Source organism: Hippocampus zosterae, chromosome 17 (genome assembly GCF_025434085.1).
Source record: "Hippocampus zosterae strain Florida chromosome 17, ASM2543408v3, whole genome shotgun sequence".
Taxonomy (NCBI): domain Eukaryota; kingdom Metazoa; phylum Chordata; class Actinopteri; order Syngnathiformes; family Syngnathidae; genus Hippocampus; species Hippocampus zosterae.
Window position 1 is genome coordinate 10,327,666 of NC_067467.1, and position 18,288 is coordinate 10,345,953.

An 18,288-nucleotide genomic window follows, 5' to 3' on the forward strand; every position below is an offset into this window, starting at 1 on the left:
GGGGGCTTTAATTCTATTTTTAAATGAACTAAATTAAAATTTAATTAAATGTAAATTTAAGAGGAAAAAACCCCAACTAGAATTACAACACAGCATCAGTTGTGGGGCTTTGATTGGATTTTTGTGGTATAGCAAACGGTGGGCATTTTTATTTTTAAGTTCAGTTTTAAATTAATTTTAATATTAAAAACAAAAAAGTACGATCGAAATTCAATTATTCATTCATTCATCTTCCGAGCCGCTTGATCCTCACTTTTGAATTCCGTTTTTATATTCAAATAAAAATATATTTTTTAAAATAATGCTTAAAACCTTTCCAAGTACAAAATTGCATGAAACCCCGATTGTGGTACACGCAGAGTGGGGTAATCGGATTTTTAACTTAAGAAAAAAAATGTTGTGAACCATTTTAAAATTAACATAAAAATACATTTTTTGCGGCATTGTTTTGATTTTAACTCATCCATTTCCCCAAAAGACACTTTGTATGTAAAACTTTGGTTAAAAAAAAGTGGGTCCCCTCCCATAGTTTAAAAAAAATGCATTGCAGTCATGAAAACACCAACAAAACCCACAAAAAGCCACCAAAAAACAGTCTACAAGTTCTCTGTATTTTTTAATTTCTATGCTTTTAACAGAGACAAATGGCAATGGGTTGAGAACTACCGGTGAACAACAAATAGAATATCCTTGTTATTAGTTTCACGTTTCTCTCTTTTTTGTTAAACATGGGAATGATCTGATCTGCTGCTGTGCAAACACATCCAGTGAAAGGATATGGTGCAAAACATCCCTGATCCTTTCCTTTAAAAACAAACAAAATCATACATCATAGCTATATTTTTCAGCAAAAACAGTATGAACAAAAGAAAAGTGATTAATGACAATGGTGTAAAAAAAAAAGCACAAGTCTGTACAGCTATTATGAGTTTATAAGGGCGTGGACCTTTTTTTCTCGATAAATCCTTAATTACTTAATTTACTACTTCATGGACTGAAATTGCATGCCTTTCCTTCTCTATCCTACCCAGCGACACTTTTTTGAAAAATCTTTTTTTTTCAAAAATGATTTTGGTGTCATGTAACTGCGTACTTATGATTTGTTTTTGTTTTTGTTTTTCCTGATCGCTTCCTGAGTTCATCTCAGTGGATGGGCGCTGACGTGTCGTCATCACCAGACTAAAATGGAGGATGCAGACAAACATGGAAACAGAGAACGGAGAAGAGGAGACGGCGGCCGAAAAGAGTCGAAGAAACCCTGAAAGACTGCAGAGAGATATGTTTCCATGTGGATTGACACCCTGTTTGCCTTATAATCACCATCATTATTTATTCTTATTACTATCGACTCCATGCACGCTTAGTATGTTACGCATAATGAATGTTAATTATGTCTATGGCTCTTATTATCCCCTCAACCCACCCCCCGCCAAAAAAAAAAAGCAGAGGCAAACAAATACCGGCCGCCGTATCTTTCACCTCTCCTCTGGTTAGTTGTCATGGTAACCGCTCAACCCGGTAGTATTTCCCATTTCAGGCTACGTTCACACTTGTGGTTCAGTATTCTGGCCTGAAAAAAGCATTTTGATGTAATAAAAAAAAAAAACGGCAAGTCTCAACCAGACATTTTGTGTAACGTGCTGTGAAACATTTACAATTTCTTGTTTTACGGGTGGTCTGTGTTCCCATCACACTCAAATAATCCAAACCGTGCCAGAGTTCACTTAGGAGAGGACTTTCTTGTTTTACACTTGGCATTTTTGTTTATTCAGCCACTCGTGCCGTTTAACATTTGTAATTTGTCGTCTGAACGTCAGTCCGTGTTCACACTGTGCCGGCTCTCTGGTTGACTTAAGCCTTTTATGCTCATGGATGCCAAAAGCTTCTCTCCAAGCTGCGACCTAATTAGACGGCGTTTTGGTGTGACAAACACCGTTGACAATACAGCTCAACAGAACCAAACTGTGCCGGAGTTCACTTTTGAGCGCGTTCATTAGGGCTGCCAATATTAATCGACTAGTCATGACCAGCTCGACAGTCAAAATCGTCGACAATTAATTTTTGCTGTCGAACCTGCATTGTCTCGGCTATGACGCACATGCGCAGTAGTGGCAACCCGGGTCATCTGTGATGGAAACGGAAGCCTTGTGGGTAATGCGGCCAGCGCCATGCCCGAAAGTTCGGGCGCATTTCACCCAAAATACATCCATGCGCACCAAATCCAGCAGACACTTAAACAGCTTCTTCCCTCTAGCCATTAACTCCCTAAACAGTCACTGACGTAGTCACTCTTCTTGTACAACAAATACTGCTCCTGGTCACTCTAAAATGGTTCAATGATTTTCTGCACCAACTGTACAAACTATCACAGTATTGTATTGTACCACTGATCACTTTAGCTCTGCTTGATACTTTGCACATTGTCTCACAGTTGTCACTGGGTGGTACCACCGCACTACGGTTCACTTACATTACGAAATGTCCTTCCATTTTGTCATGTCCTTGTTTACGATGATACTAATGCTGCGTGTTATACCGGAGAAAAATTCCTTGTGTGGTCTACATACTTGGCCAATAAAGATGATTCTGATTCTTAAATCACCATGCAAACCTGCCTTTTGGTGGCAGCACTGCGGTGATAAACGAGCATCTAAAAAAGGAAGCACTTTGTGGCTGATGTCCAATTTAATTTCTGACATCGGGACAATCGTCTCTGGAAGCTAGCATTAGCGCACACAGGCTCCTATGTGAGTATTCCTGCAACTTTGCATAGTGTATCGTTTTTGGTTCCATTTTAAAAATGCAGTCAACATTTACAGATACAAATGTTATCTAGACAGTATCTCCTTCAATTTATTCTAACTTGAATGTATCATCCTTAATTGTGATACATTTTTGTACATGGCTTGAAATATTCAAGAGCAACTGCTGGCTGGTGCCATTGTGGCAGCCCTAATATTCAGACCTGTCGACTCGTACACAGGTCCCGTTTGGTTAGTGTTCACGCTTGGCATTTTTGTGCTGTCTAATATTGCTGATTTGTCGTTCTAACGATGATTCGCATTCAAATTCAAGTGAACCGAACGTTGCCAGATTGTACTTGCAAGCCAACAGACACCATGTTCATACCTGTACTTTGGCGCGCTAGTCTGGCTGGTTTACTGTTCAAACAAGGCATTTAATCATCCTAACAAAAGCCGCAGTTTAAAAAAAAATTGCCATAATAATACAATCAGGGATGGCAATGGCGAGTGATGGAAAAAAAGCGGAAAGGGGCGTGGCCGGGACGGGGCGACCAATCACAACAAGTAAGACATCATACACGTCCAATCGCAGGGCTGTTTAATCGGAAGACGGAAAGATTGATCGGGAGAGCTCGTGAAAACTTGACGATAAGGTACCCGACCCCCCCTAAAATTTTCTCAGCGGATTTAGACGATTCACAAGAATTATCAATTTAAGAAATAAAACAGCGGATTTCCGCGTATCCGCAGAAAATTGCCATCCCTGTACAATAGCAGACTTGCGCCATGATCGGACTGTGTTTTGCGCAATGGAAACTGAACTGTGCCAGAGTTCCCCTGCATGCAGACTATTCTCACACATTCTCACTTGATGTCCACATTACATAGTTTTTTCCCCAAAAAATTGCCGCCGCATTCATACTAACCTACTTTTTCTAAACCTGATTGGACTGCGTTTATGAACATTTCATTTTTTGTTAAAGCTCCTTGTTCCCTTGCAAAAAATATTTTTAGATTCTAGCTATTTTTAAACAAGTTTAAAAGTCAGGAAACGATACTAAAATGCAATTTTAAAATGCATCCAAACATGGATGCTGATCTTTTCCGCACCTTTTGCTGTCATTCTAATGCTGGTCCATATCCAAACCAGCAAGTGTGAACGTGGCCTGAGCGCCATTGAGCCATGTGGCAGTTGAACATTATCGCGGTTGATTTTTGCCTGCTTTCTTGTATCTTTTACAGACTGCAGTCGAGTGATCTGGACCGGTGTTTGGAATTGCGGAGACCGTTCAAGATAATCCCACCCTCCACCGCACCTCCTTTAGCAACTAGTTAAGTGCGTCTTTCACAAGCTCATTGGCATCATCTTTGAGGGGCTGATGTGGGGAGTGCCTCATTCCATGCGGATTCTTTATTCATCTTTTAAAAAATGACATGTCGCTTTCAAATATCTACAAAATTAAAAAGTATTTCACATTTTAAATCGCTTCTTTTTTGACTGGCTAGCGCCTATGCACCCACACAGCCAGCATGCGCTAAATAAGCCCCCGCAATCCCACCCCAACCTAACACGCAAGCCACCATCCTGAGAAGACGACATAGAAAATGCAAGTGAGTACACCTCAAAGGTGGACACAGCTTATTTTGCCAAGAGGCAGAAAGGAGAATGAGAAGAAAAACTTCCTGTGTGACGACGTGCACACAGACCAGGAGGGGAATAAATGAGTGAAAAGTATGAAGGAGTAAAAGACATTTGGGAGGTAGGAAGGAAGAAAAAAAGATCATCAAAGGGCATCAGGCGAACTTGGGATGGGGAATGAGTCAGTAGTGGGTGTTATTTCTTAGCCTTAGCAGCCTTGGCGGAATTTCGTGGCGGGGTCACGGGCCTTCCCGATCCCATCCCAGCACCGCCGCCATACGGATACAACTTCTTATCCGCCGGTTTCAGGATCTGAGACACACGGACAGAAAGGTGGCAAAAATGCTTTGGACAGTTTTCTTTGTGTGCGAGCTTTCAAAATGTGACACATTCTGTGAAACATCTCACTCTCTCTCACACACACACGCACACACCTGGAAGGAGCACATGAGCGTCTCATCTACGCTCATCATGGCGCCAGCGTTGTCAAACTCTCCGCAGTAATTGGGAGCAGAGAACAGCGTGACCAACTGCCTCTTGGCAAAGAACTCATACCCATCTTCCACCACCTGCACAAAGGAAAAAAGGGGCATTGGTAATCACAAACCATTAAAAAAAAGGTTGAAATGGGGTGTGTTAGAAGTGCACCCGGTATTAAATATGATACACATCACGTTCCTAAAATAATGACGAGTATTTTTTCAGTCTTTTTTTCTTCAGAAAAAACTGAACCAAATACAGATTTATTATATTTATGAATCATTTCAGACATAGAATTGAATTATCTGTTTAACGGAGGATGTAGTTGCAGAGTAGTAGTTGCCAAAGATGGGCATTCAGCCCCTGGGACGGAACGGTCCGTCCGATGCCCATTTTTAGGATGAAGGCCGAATGTTTTTTTTTTTTAAAGGATAGGTTAAGCAAGGACAGAAGTGAGTTTCCGTCCGTCCACTAATCGAGTTAAGCATGTGGTGTCAGGAGGCAAAACAACAAAGCCACAGCGTAGCCAAAAACCGTATTTTCTTAACATGCTATTTCATCAATACTATTTTTATAGCAACACTGCCACCTAGTGTAAATTCAGGGAACACAGAGTGCCTACGGCCATCCATTTCACCAATGATCAATCGTGCGATCAATCCGTCAATGTTTGCATCGGAGAGTCCTGCACATTTTTTTCAAAGTTTGTCATTGTGTAATGTTGTGAGACATGTCATGTGATTTGTATTTTATGGACGACGCGTTTCTCTCATGAAGTGCCGAGCTTTGTAGTGAGCGCCTCAGTGAGGAGGAAAACACCCTAAAATCCCTAAGAATTTATACGGGTTTAGACTGTCATGTTGCATAAGGCAAGCGAGAAAGGACATATTAAATTCATTTCGGCAACTAAAGAGGCATTTGAATTGTTTCATACAAGATTCCACGGGGGCTATAAACTCTTTGGAAATGTAAAATGAATAAAAACATTCATTTCCATTTTCAATTCTGTAGCAGACAATTGTTGAACCGGGTCTAAGCGATATGTCAGCCGATCCGCCATATTGTATGTGGCTTTAATATTAGATGTGAATTCGGCAAATAATATTGTAAAACAGAGCTAGGATAACAAAATCAAAAGCAATAATTACGTAATTTGCTTGATGATGAATCTTCTTCACATTGCTACATTCAATATGGCTGCGCCGTCGGCGTACTCAAGAAGTCTTTGAATATGTAATGTGAATGTTTTCAATGATCATACTTGCGGTTGTCACATAAGGCACCGTTCAAGATGGGATCAGCTGTGTTACGCGAATGTATGGCACAAAGTAAGTGCTGTTTTGTCTCCGGTGTGTATCAAAATGGTCTGTGCACCAATTAATTGGTGCACAGACCATTTACCACAGATACCTCAGAAGTTACTCAACCATTGAATAGCAAATTTAGAGGTGCACAGAGCAGTCACAATGTGGTAGAAGATTGTGTAACAGCCATGAAACAGGGTACATACTATATGGAAATAGTGTGCATCAGCGGTGCAGCCCACCACCAATAACAGGAAACTGATCAATAACTCATTCACTCCCAAAGACGTTTTTAAACGTCTATTCAGACTTGGTCTAGTATTGGCGGGTACTGAATGAGTTTTAAAATGTGTGTTTAGAAATGTACAGGCCATTAAAAACGATGCAGGCCATTAATATTGTCAAAACACAGCACATTCCAAGTGCACAGACTATTACATTCATAACGAATAGTCTGTGCACCTCTGATGCACTCAATCAAAGGGTCAGTGAGTCAACAGTATGCCGAGAGGTGCACAGATCTCGAAATTAGGTACTTTGGTGGTGTCTCGACAGTTAAATGAGGAGAGCTTAAACACGCGCAACGAATAGTCGCCCACCCCCCAGCTCACCTGATGTGCCCGACATATGAGGTCCATGTCGTGCTTGTGTAGAAACTTGGCCACCACATCGGCGCCGAACGTGAAGGAGACGCCGCGGTCATTCTCACCCCAGCCGAGCACGTCTTTGTCGGGGTCAGCCCAGAGCAGGTCGCACAGCAGACCCTGGTCGGGCACGTCGGTGGGCCGCATGACTCGGCGGATCTGCTCCATAGACTGGAGGTCTGGCGACAGGCCTGGGGGAGGCACGTTAGTCAGTAGACATGCTGTGGTCACTTCATTAGAGTATGTTATTCTAGCCGGGGTACAAACACACAATTTTTTAGCATCTTAATCGAGTTTTTACATATTAGAGAATTCCCTTTTCTAGTGTGCATAAATGCCACAAAGTTGGTTATGAATGATTAGGTGCGTACTCGCACTTGGCGTATTTGCAGACCCATAGCCCCTCGTATTTTTTTGTGTGCATTTTACATGTTGCAAGAAATTTTGCTGGTGATAATCGGGCCTTTGCCGACTTTGAAGGCAAAGTGTAACTTGGCAAGATTGCCTGTATTTGTGGACGCCGCTTGAGTGCCAGTGGAACGTGTCCTACCTCCATGACAGCAGAAGATCTTCTCGTCTACAATAGCAGCCACTGGTAAACAGTTGAAGCAGTCTGTGAAGGTCTTCCACAGTTTAATGTTATACCTTCGCTTGCCTGAAACACACAAAACACCCAAAGGAAAAAAAAAAATAAACCACAGAAGAACGAGCGACCATCAATTTGTGGCCCATTCTGCTCACACTCGTCGTAGAAGCCGTAAATTCGGTTGATGGAGGCGCACTCGTGGTTGCCCCGCAGCAGGAAGAAGTTCTCCGGGTACTTGATCTTGTAGGCCAACAGCAGGCAGATTGTCTCCAAGGACTGCTTGCCTCGGTCCACGTAGTCGCCCAGGAACAGGTAGTTGCTCTCCGGAGGGAAGCCGCCGTACTCAAACAGCCGCAAGAGGTCGTAGTACTGGCCGTGGACATCACCTGCAGAGAGCGCCAGAGAGTAGCGCAAGTGCTTCTCAGGCAAAGCTATTGCAAAATGTATCCCAAATGCTACTAGTGTCCTGAATTGTCCATGAATTAGTCATGTTTATAGTAGAACAGATAATTCGTAGAAAGTGGGTGCACTAATAAATTATTTCTGGTAAATATTGTCCCCTACTGCCTTCCACGAGTGTACATTTCTGCACACCGGTAGAACAACTAGGACACACTAGTGCAACTATTTCCTGTTCAGAGTCCAAACTGCGCATTTTATTTCTTGACCTAATAGTGCACTGAATTGTCCCTGCACTACTACACTCTTTGTGCTTACTCACAAGACAACTGAGCTCAGTCGTCGAACAATGATGTATCACTAGTGCTGTTTTTTTTCCACTGCCGTGTGACATTCCAGTCATACAGTAGTTGGGCAGAAACTACAGCTGTCTTATTAGTTAAGGTTTTTTTTATCTATCCACATTTTTGCGCATGAGTAGAATGACTCCAACGCAAGTAAATAATTTCATGTTGTGAAGCAAAAGGTTGCACTCAATGACAACCGCATTCTACCAGACCGACCAGTGATGAGATGGCGACAGGCGTTTTTGGATAAAAGAAACGGTTGAAATGCATACGGTAAAATTTGACAGAACAGCTTGAGCCAGGCATTCGCATCTGCAAATGCGAAGAATGTTAACAGCTCTACCTCAATTTGAACTCAGAAAAAACTGTCTGCGTGTGCGTGCGTGATTGTGTCTTTAGCTCACCGCAGATTTTGAGGGGGGCCTCCAGCTCCAAAAGGATGGGCTGGCTCAAGAAGATCTCACGAGATTTGAGGCACAGCCCGCGGATCTCGCTCTCAGTCAGCTGCACGTTCTTGCCGGGTCGAGAGCCCTTGACTGCAAGGCGAAATGTAGACCGAGATGAAGAGGGACACATGAACGTGCACAAGGCCAGAATACCTCCCACACACAAAACGCTGCCAGAACAAAAGAACTCCTCACACTCATAAGATGAACTCACAGTTTGACAGGTGTGTCATCAAAGCAAGGTAACACATTCACACACATTGAGAATAGAAAATTAAATACGATCTATAAATGGTCCATAGACCATTAAATGTGATGCATAATTGGGCTATAGTAAACACGCGCCAATATCGGCACATTTCAGGTGTGCGGTCCATTAAATATAATTTCAAAAATATGGTCAAAAGATTAGAAATTCTAAATGCAATGCCAATTACATTTAGTCCAAATAAGATGTATTTCAGAGGCCAGGGAGCTTAAAATATGTCAATGTGGCACATTCAGTAACATCACATGGAGCAGTGAACCCCCCACATATTTGTACCTTCTTTGAGGGACCCCATCTTCAGTTGTCTGCTGAAATTTGCAGCTTCAATCAGGCACACACACAGCAAAGGGCTGTCATGATGCACTGCGTGACTTTGCACTCCTCCCACAGCCATACCACACTTGTCCTGCACACCTGCTGTGTTGTTTTATGATGAACACTGTTCCACTCTACTTCCTGTATTCTGAGTAGTGACAACTAAAACGTATCACAACATTCCCTTGATAATCATGGATGTTGCTGGTACCCAAATATTATATGACATTCTAACAAAGGTCTGTAGACACGGTGATATGCTACAACTGAGTCAAAGGAGGTTGGAGTAGAGCAGCTACTTAAAATGGAGGCCTGAAATAGTGAACGCGAGTCTAAATATGAGCAGCGTCTACTAAAGCAGGATTAAAGTCAGATTAGCTGTAACACAGGGCCGCAACACAGCTAACTTTGGACTTAACCGTGCCGCTAATAGGACAAGTGATGTGACAAAGACCCTGTGGGGTTGGGGCTGGGGCGAATACCACCCTCTGGCGCAGATACAAAGGAAAAAATATATATAAAAACCACACTATGGCATGTTCAGTACAATGACGGTCAGACACATTGACAATCAGAATGCCACAAAATAAATTTTAATCACATGCACACAAAAAATATGCACAACCACAGGTTGCACATGAAAAAATCTCTCTTGCACACACAAAATGCCAGACATATATACAATCGGCGTCACAAAGTCATGTACACATGACAGTGAAGCAAACAACCAGATTCACAAAAAGCAAACACATAAATGAAAATCACACACACTAGCACACATGGTGCGCTCCCTATCAGTCACACACGCAAAAATATATATTTTTTTTCAAATCACACATCCTCACATAAAAAAATAAAACACATAAAAATCATTAACGACCCCCTCAAAAAAAAATGCACACATTCGCACACGAAAACAACAAAAAACATAGTCCAAAGCATCATGTACACACACAGCGAGTCTCGAGTTACTTGAGTATACCACAAATCCAATTGACTTGAGTTACTTGTTATCCCAACACGTTTAATTGGCTTGTTGTTGACACTCACTCATGAGAAAGTGGACAAACTATACAGCACAATCAATCATTGATCTATCATTTTGAAACATAGTGTCTGTGTGTGACTACGGTTATACTTTGACACCACACAATACCAACAAGCAATTGCTTGTTATGGTCTGCAATTAAAAAAAAAGAAAGAAAAGACACGGAAGGTCAGCAGGGTTGCATAAGAGTATATAAATACTGCCACTATCTGCCTTGTTTACACACACACATACACACACAAGCTGGTCTGCAGTCAAAGTCAACAGCAGTATGACTGCTGTGCTTGCTGTTTTTTTTTGTATGTGAATAATCCAAGTCACCGCCTTCAGATCAACTCTACAAAGCCAACATTCACTCATTTAACCTACGGAGGACCGGTGACCACACAATTTCCCCCCCTTTTTTTGCCAATTTGTCACCATGAAAACATTTTTTTAATCAAAATTCTATAGCATTTTTTCCCTTACCACGCACTGGTTACAAATGTCCGACATCTTATTTTAAATCACGGCTTTCTACGTATTACACCATTAAAGGAAGGTTATGTACAGTATTATACAGACTCCTGGTGGCTGAAAGACACCAGACGAAACCAAAAAACGGTTTCTTTAATTTCGATTCAACTATGCTATTACAGAACGTTTTTAACAAATTATTAAAGAACGGCATTTTCTTAATGAAAACACTTTTTTTGTTTAGTGCTTTCGGGATTCATTATTATAATTCAGGTTGACATTAATCAGTACCCAAGATGTACAATTTCTTATGACAATTTCTATTCATGTCAGTAGGTAAAGGCGATTTTTTAAGCGAGTGTTTCAAGTTACAAACCTGGTCACTGAACTATTAAGCCAAAGCATCACTGTATACTGTATAAAATAGAGACAAAACCACAATTCAGAAATAAAGTCAAGAACGTTGACATTTGCCAAATGCAAATGGTTTGGTTAAATTGCTACCACCAGAGCACACAAGCGTGCGTGTGTACTCAACACTTGATAAGATTTACGCTTGTCGTAAGTGTCCACAGGGTTTTCCTTTTCTCTTCGTTACACAATCAAGTGGTCGACTGTGAATAATTAAAAATACTTTACATTTGTCTAGTACGTCTATTTGAAGCAACTTTCTCTAATGGGCATAATTGCAGCATTGATCTCGTGGTTAGTGCTTATTAGTGTGCAGTGTTGGTGTTTGTTTGCTGCCATTCAATGAGCTCGGATTCGCGCACGTCCCCACGCTCACAGCATAAATACACACGTTATTGGCATAAAACATACACATTGCTGTCGTTATTGCTCGTCTCACCTTCCAAAAGACGCTGAATGATCGAGTCGATGTTTAATTTGTCCGTCTCCGCCATTTTCTGATGATTCTCTCACGAGCTTTACGACGCCCGTTTGGCACACCTTCAATTTCATTTACAGAACAAAATCAACCAACAAAAAAAAAAAAACAGTATCAGTTAGAAGTTTCACAATCATCCACGAATCGAAACCTCCAAGCATAACATTACATATCGTTAAAATTAGCTAAGCACATTACTCACAGCCTCATTCCATTCACTCTGCGCTCATGCTAACTTGTTAGCACTTTAGCCGAGCGGGTCACATAGCCAAACAAGCGACAGTGACAAGTTAGCTTGCATTTTCGTACCTTATTAGAATAACAGCTCCGCCGGCGTGTTAGTTAAAAAATACGATGACACGAAGAAATTTCCTGAGCTTGGCCGCGGCTTCGGTTCCCTTGTGCCTCGTCCTCCGGGAACTTTAAAAGCAGGCCGGGTTCAGCTCGCCGCCGTTCGTACTCGGAGTGTCTCCGGTCGGTTGTCCTACGTCGAAGAGGGCCGGAATCAAACTGAATGACGTCATCAGATTATTAAATCATGATTGGACGGAGGCGTATACACGCTGCACTATGATTGGTGGCATCGTGGATTGGGATGAAAGAGCACGCCCCGCCCCTTGGAGACGTCAATCGCGTCAATATAGTGGTTTCCAATGCGAAACTCGAAGGGCGCCATCTTGCGTGTAGAAACCAAATTGTACAAGCATCCAATTTGCCTTTGACATCAAAGTTGCCACTTATGACGTTGCTGACGTTCCAGTGATGCGAAAAGCCAGTCGTGACGGTGGCGTAAGTGTTTTAAGGAAAGAGACATTGTGACGTTATTAGGTCAGGACTTTTTCTTGTATCAATGACACATTAGCAATGTTCACTTATTGCAATGACGACATACTACATATGCTTTGTCATACATACGTCACATTTGTATGTCCCATATTTGTATATTTAGAACACACACACACACACACACACACACGCACACACACACACATGGACATACGTTGCTTGTCAAAAATTTTGAATATCATGGAAAAGTTGATTTCAGTAATCCGATTCAAAGAGAGAAACTTTTGTCCAGGAATGTTGTAGAAGTAAAACAAGTAAAATGTAAACACTGGCATAGTTTTATAGAATGTTGCATAATCATATGCATGTTTCTTAATTATTGTGAGAAAGCATTCACATGATGATAATTTGAGAAGTGGGTATCAAACTGGTAGACCTTCACATTAATCGGTACCCAAAGCATAGCTTAAAGTACATTTGTTGAGTTCAGTTAACTCTTGAATTTCAAATGTACAGTAATACATCTGCATTAAATATTTTCCAACTGTTTATTTTCAAATATTTATTTAGGTATTTTTTTAATTTAACTTGTTCATGTAATACATTTAACCACTGTATTTCCTAATATTTGTATTTTGAATTACAGTACAATTTATTTTTGGGGGTGTTTTAATGTCTGTATTAAAAAAAAATGAAACAATGCCGTGCAAACACATGAATGAATACTCTCTATGACCCCTGTTTGGATCTCATGAGCTGGTGTATCTAATGTTGCGTCCCATTTCACAATCTTGACTCTTACAGCAAGCAACACACCGTCTTTTCCACAACCACCACGAAACTGTGACATCACAACCTTTTGTTTGTCATCAGTTTCGAAAGTGGGTGGCGATGTGGGTGTGTGTGTCATGGCTTACCATGTTCAGTGGCCTAGGTTGTATTTGTAAACTTTGTCTGCACAAAAATATAAAAAGTCAAACAGAATCATGAGCATCATGAGACCCAAATACTTTCTGCTGGTTTGTTGGCATCACAAAAGCGTATTGAAGGAGAAAAACTGTGACGTTTTCTTTTTTACATTCAAGTTTGTCAGGACCCTAAGGCGTTTTTTTTTCTTCTCTCTTCTCTCTCTCTCTCTCTCTCTCTCTCTCTCTCTCTCTCTCTCTCTCTCTCTCTCTCTCTTTTCCGTGGCATCAAAAAGTGAAGAAGAAGAGGGGAGGACAAGTCCAGTCTGGTTTGCAGGTTCGCGGTCGGCAGGACCCCACCCTGCACATCACATTCTTGTACAAATACTCCATCTTGTCCCAGCATCGCCACATAATCCCAGCAGGACGCCAAACAACAAGAAGACAAAGAAATAGTCAAGAAAAACATCTTTAAACTCACATTTCATCTAAGGTAAGGCCATTTCTTTCCCCATATAGTGAGTGTTAAGTTATTTTAAAAGGATGTTTCAATAGTATTTATTTTAACAAACTGTATCAATTTGGACCCCAAAAAAGATCCAAAGAAGATCAAGTGTTAACTTTTTTATTTTATTTTATTTTTTGCTAAGAACAATGTTTGCACCCCAGGCGGGTCTCATTTTGGTCCAAGATGAATCGCTTTCCCTCAGCTCATAGAAAGAAAAAAAAATACCATATAACATTAATTTAAAAAAAAATTAAAACCCCAAACTAAAAAAAATAAAGATTATATGTTTACTGTAAAAGAAAAAAGGGATAAATAAGATTCCAACATACATTTTTAAAAATTACATTAAAGTCAATTTATAGAAGATGGGGAAAAAAAACTGGGAAAAAATTAAAAATAAAACCAAAAAGGTAACTATAATAATAAAAAATAATACTTTTTTTTAGAAAATGTATTTTTTTTACAAACAAACTTAAAATCAAATCGTGAAAAAATAAGTTAACAAAATGAAAACAACCTCAACAAAAAATAAAATTCAACAAGATTCTGAATTATAAACAATGCAAACTAGAAACAAAAAAAGCACACAGAAAAAAATGGTCTGTTGAAATACTCAATTTTTATTTCATCAAGTGTTTGCATGAAATAAAATCAGTTGGATTTAGATTAAAAAATGGAATAGACTGTACATCAACTTAAAAATTTACCTGAATCCAGATGACACTATCGTGTGTAACCACTTGAGCAAATATCCACCCCTCCATTTTATAATCTGCTTATTCTCACGAGGGTCACGGGCATGCTTGAGCCTATCCCACCTGTCGTCGTGCAATAGGCGGGCTACTGAACTAGTTGCCAGCCAATCGCAAGACACACAGAGACCATTCACACTCAATACTCACACCTGGGAACAATTTCCAGTGTTCCATGAGCGGGAGGAAACTGGAGTACCCAGAAAAAACCCACACAGGCACGGGGAGAACATGCAAATTACACATAGAAAGGCCGGAGCCGGAATCGAACCTCGTACCTCTGCACTGTGAGGCAGAGACGTAAACCGGTTGCACACGGTGCTCTGGACAAAATAAATTTGAGTAAATTCAGCACACCAATTTTTTTCAGTGAACTTCATGGAGCTAGATGAGCTCTGTTGATGATGATTTTTCATCTTCATCTCAATCGAAAGTATGAGAAGAAGAAGAAGAAGAAGAAGAAGACGGATAGAAGGCAACACATTTGAAGAGCAGCACAAGTCACTTGCTTCTTTCATCTTCTATTGTCACCTATCCATAATGATTCCTCAGTTTTGAAAAAAAAAAGTTTGGGGGAGTAACCATATCAGAAATATGTCTTAAAATGGGAATGTTTCATGCCTCTTTAGTTGTTTTGGACTTTTGTGTGCTAGGGAGCGGTTTTCTTCTTCTAATGGGTGGAGAAGTAAGAGCCAGCAGGCCTGTTCAGACATGCGCTCAATTGAAAACGTAGCCCAAAGCTGCATGACACTCTGTGTGTGTGTGTGTGTGTGTGTGTGTGTGTGTGTGTGTGTGTGTGTGTGATCTTGTCTTTCTCAATGTGCGTGGCACCACCCTTGACATTCCATTTTTGAATGGAAAACACTCAAATGAGCTTCTAGCACACGTGGCTTAATACACTTCGGCTCGAGCCCCTAAACATTTCCTAAAAACGGATTGATAAAGTTTTCTTCAAATTAAAGCAATTCTTAATTCACGTGCTTAAAAAAATGCCTCTCATCTCATGCAATGGACTATTCCATCTTCTTACTGCTCATGTGCAGACCAGATTCAGGAAGAGGGCAGCAATGAACAGCTTGTTGCCACATTGTGAGGAAAATGAAGCGAGTAATCCCAGCAAGCTTGAGGGCTAAAAAAAAAAAGCTTTCAAATTTCAACCTTTTTCATGGTGATAAAACCAACAAGAGCAAGAGATAAACCCTCTGTATAATTTTGCAATCAAAAGCCATTCCTCAAACTTATTTTTGTTGTTTTATAATTTATGCCTTCACAAAAGCAGGAACTAATATATATACAGTATTTGCTCCAAAGTTACTGTTTCTCTGCTGATTTGGTCAGATACGTTTTGGTTCAACCAACCGATTCTATTGCTGGTTAAAAAAAAAGATCATAACATTTTGGTAGATCTGGTTCTGAAAGGATGACAGAAGGCTTATATTTTCTAGGTCCTGAAAAATAAGGTGAAATGTTTTAAATATCTGGCAGTCAGTCTTTGAGTTAAAATTCTGATCACTTACATGAAAATTGAGTTGAGATGATTCACTTGTTTGATTATCATCCTCAAGAAGGATTTGAAGGGCGGTTTTAGCTGCAAAGAGGAAAATGTTGTCAAATTCACATTTTTTAGTAGACAATAAATATTCACATTTAAAAATCTTCGCCAGAAAAGATGGAGCCCCACAAAATAAAGCTAAAATAAGCTAAGCTAAGGTAAACTAAGCTAAAATAAACTAAACAAAGCTAAATTAACCAAAAGTAAGATAAGCTAAACCAAAGCAAACACGCCTCTGGGCCCTGCAATGAGTTTGTGTGTTTTTTGGACCTTGTGCGTGCTCAGCTTTGACCTCCTTTTTGTCAGAATGGGATCAATGGGCGTTCAGATCGTGTGCGTAGGCCTGGGGATCCTGGGCCTAATCGGGGCCATAGTGTGCTGCGCCGTCCCCCGCTGGAAGGTTTCTTCCTTCACAGGCGCAGCCATCATCACCGCCCAGGTACGTTCTTCTTCACACCTGCGTAGGAAGTACGGTACTTTCAAGTTGAAAAGCGGAAAATTGGATTTGAATTACAATTGGAAAAATGGCTTTGCAACTAGAAGATGAAATCAAAGAGAGCATTGATTACAGTATTCTACCGTATTGGCCCGAATATAAGACGACCTCCCCTTTTTGAAACTCCAGTTTGAAAAAAAACTTTTTGAACACCAAAAAGGTTTTGGTTTTTGAAATATAAATTGCATCGTAACTTCTCTTCAGCTGCCGGTTAACCTGGCTGATCTTCGACCCACTTTTCTCCAGATTGTTGCTACGTTTCTCAATTTTCTGTTATCTCTTCAATAATTGTCTTTCTTTCCACTAGTTTTTATTTTTATTCTTTGTGCTACTGATATTTTTATTTTTATTCTTCGTGACAGGGGTCACTTTGGACTGGGGAGTCAAATTCAGCATTCGCTTCAGTATCTGGCGCCATCTAGCGTCGTGAATGGGTATAATGTCTAGACCCTGTATATAAGACGACCCCCACTTTTTCAGTCTTATTTCAATGCAAAAAACACTATCTTATATTCGAGGCAATACAGTATATTCTACAGTGCCCCCTATTGAAGAAGGTGGGAATTACCACTATCTAAAATGAGCAATGGAATAATGAATACAGTACATTTTACTACGTGTTGTAATTTAGAGTTATGTTTGATTTTTGTGTGCGTTCAGAGCCAACAGGAGGGCCTGTGGAAGTCGTGCGCTGTGCAGAGTACAGGCCAGCAGCAGTGCAAGAACTATGACTCATTGCTGATCCTGGCCTCAGACCTGCAGGCGGCCCGTGCCATGACCATCATCAGCTGCATGCTGGCCGCCCTCAGCCTCTTGATCCTGTTCTGCGGGGCCGACTTCACCACCTGCGTGGAGAACGAAGACGCCAAGCCCAAGATCAGCCTGGTGGCCGGGGTGGGCTTGCTCCTGGCTGGTCTTGTTCTAATCATACCCGTCAGCTGGTCAGCACACAAGATCATTCAGGAGTTTAACAATCCCCTGGTTCCCGCCTCGCAGAAGCGCGAGTTGGGAGCGTGTATCTACGTGGGCTGGGCGGGCGGGGTCCTACTCCTCCTGGGCGGGGGGCTCCTGTGCTGCTTCAGTAGGCCCAAATCGGGAGGCTCCGGGGGCACGGCCAAGTACTACAGCAACAGCGCCTCCGCACCCAGCAAGAACTACGTGTGAGCGGCCGGAGGTCCATTAGCCGCTTTAGCTTTACTCCTCTGTACATAGTCAACAAGTGACATTAAAATGTTTCTTTTTGTGTGGTGAGGGGATCAAAATTTACATTTGGATTTTGTTCCAATCAAGTTAACTGTAAAAAAAAACTGCTAGCATGTTAACATCTGCTTACTTCTCATCAGCGATTGCCCCTAGCGCTTTTTGTACTCAGGTTGCTGTCTTGCCATTTTAGTTAGCTTAGCAATTTTTAGCATATTAACCATTCTAACTAGCATCTGTCTACAGAGCAAGAAATAATCCACCTCGTCTCTTTGTAGTTGATTGCGATGTCGTTATATGTCGGCTTACCAACTGCTTGCATGTTAGCAACCAATTCAGTCAAACAAATTATCTAACTACAGTATAAGGCAAGATGTAAAATCCTTTGCGATAAGCCTACGAACTTTCTGTACTTGGATTGCTAACAGGCTAAGTGGCTAAATGTCGTCGGACAAACTGCTAGCATGTTCAAAATTCCAAATTTTATATGAAAAGTAAACTAACTAAAGGGCAAAAGGTACAGA

The 18,288-nt window shown here is 41.0% G+C and overlaps 2 protein-coding genes and 2 long non-coding RNA genes across 4 annotated transcripts in view; 2 read left to right on the forward strand and 2 right to left on the reverse strand.

The window, feature by feature from the left end:
* Positions 1 to 3,566, forward strand: part of LOC127589522 (uncharacterized) — a 134,340-nt gene extending 130,774 nt beyond the window's left edge. Inside the window, exon 2 of the long non-coding RNA XR_007959430.1 lies at positions 3,398 to 3,566. This is a non-coding gene — a long non-coding RNA (uncharacterized LOC127589522). The remainder of the gene's footprint in view (positions 1 to 3,397) is intronic.
* On the reverse strand, positions 600 to 12,087 carry ppp1caa (protein phosphatase 1, catalytic subunit, alpha isozyme a). Its single transcript, XM_052048703.1, has 8 exons — positions 11,875 to 12,087; positions 11,527 to 11,627; positions 8,548 to 8,679; positions 7,553 to 7,783; positions 7,362 to 7,466; positions 6,779 to 7,002; positions 4,818 to 4,952; positions 600 to 4,695 (listed from the first exon to the last, which is right to left on the reverse strand). The coding sequence occupies exons 2-8, from the start codon at positions 11,579 to 11,581 to the stop codon at positions 4,579 to 4,581; spliced, it is 999 nt and encodes a 332-aa protein (XP_051904663.1). The 5' UTR covers positions 11,582 to 11,627; positions 11,875 to 12,087; the 3' UTR covers positions 600 to 4,578.
* Positions 12,088 to 13,506: 1,419 nt separating this feature from the next.
* LOC127589521 (uncharacterized) lies at positions 13,507 to 16,250 on the reverse strand. Its single transcript, XR_007959429.1, has 2 exons — positions 14,472 to 16,250; positions 13,507 to 13,649 (listed from the first exon to the last, which is right to left on the reverse strand). It is a non-coding gene; the product is annotated as an uncharacterized LOC127589521 (long non-coding RNA).
* On the forward strand, positions 13,594 to 17,916 carry cldni (claudin i). Its single transcript, XM_052048706.1, has 3 exons — positions 13,594 to 13,749; positions 16,375 to 16,507; positions 17,225 to 17,916. Exons 2-3 carry the CDS (start codon positions 16,376 to 16,378, stop codon positions 17,726 to 17,728), a joined length of 636 nt encoding a protein of 211 aa, XP_051904666.1. The 5' UTR covers positions 13,594 to 13,749; position 16,375; the 3' UTR covers positions 17,729 to 17,916.
* The last annotated feature ends 372 nt before the right edge of the window (positions 17,917 to 18,288 follow it).

Excerpts from the sequence above, each read along its gene's own strand:
- ppp1caa (XM_052048703.1), bottom strand. The coding sequence starts at position 11,581 with ATGGCGGAGACGGACAAATTAAACATCGACTCGATCATTCAGCGTCTT. Across the intron at positions 7,467-7,552 it reads TTACGGCTTCTACGACGAGT|GCAAGCGAAGGTATAACATT; the intron begins GTGAGCAGAATG and ends TGTGTGTTTCAG. Across the intron at positions 4,953-6,778 it reads TCATATGTCGGGCACATCAG|GTGGTGGAAGATGGGTATGA; the intron begins GTGAGCTGGGGG and ends TCCTTTGTGCAG.
- cldni (XM_052048706.1), top strand. The coding sequence starts at position 16,376 with ATGGGATCAATGGGCGTTCAGATCGTGTGCGTAGGCCTGGGGATCCTG. Across the intron at positions 16,508-17,224 it reads CAGCCATCATCACCGCCCAG|AGCCAACAGGAGGGCCTGTG; the intron begins GTACGTTCTTCT and ends GTGTGCGTTCAG.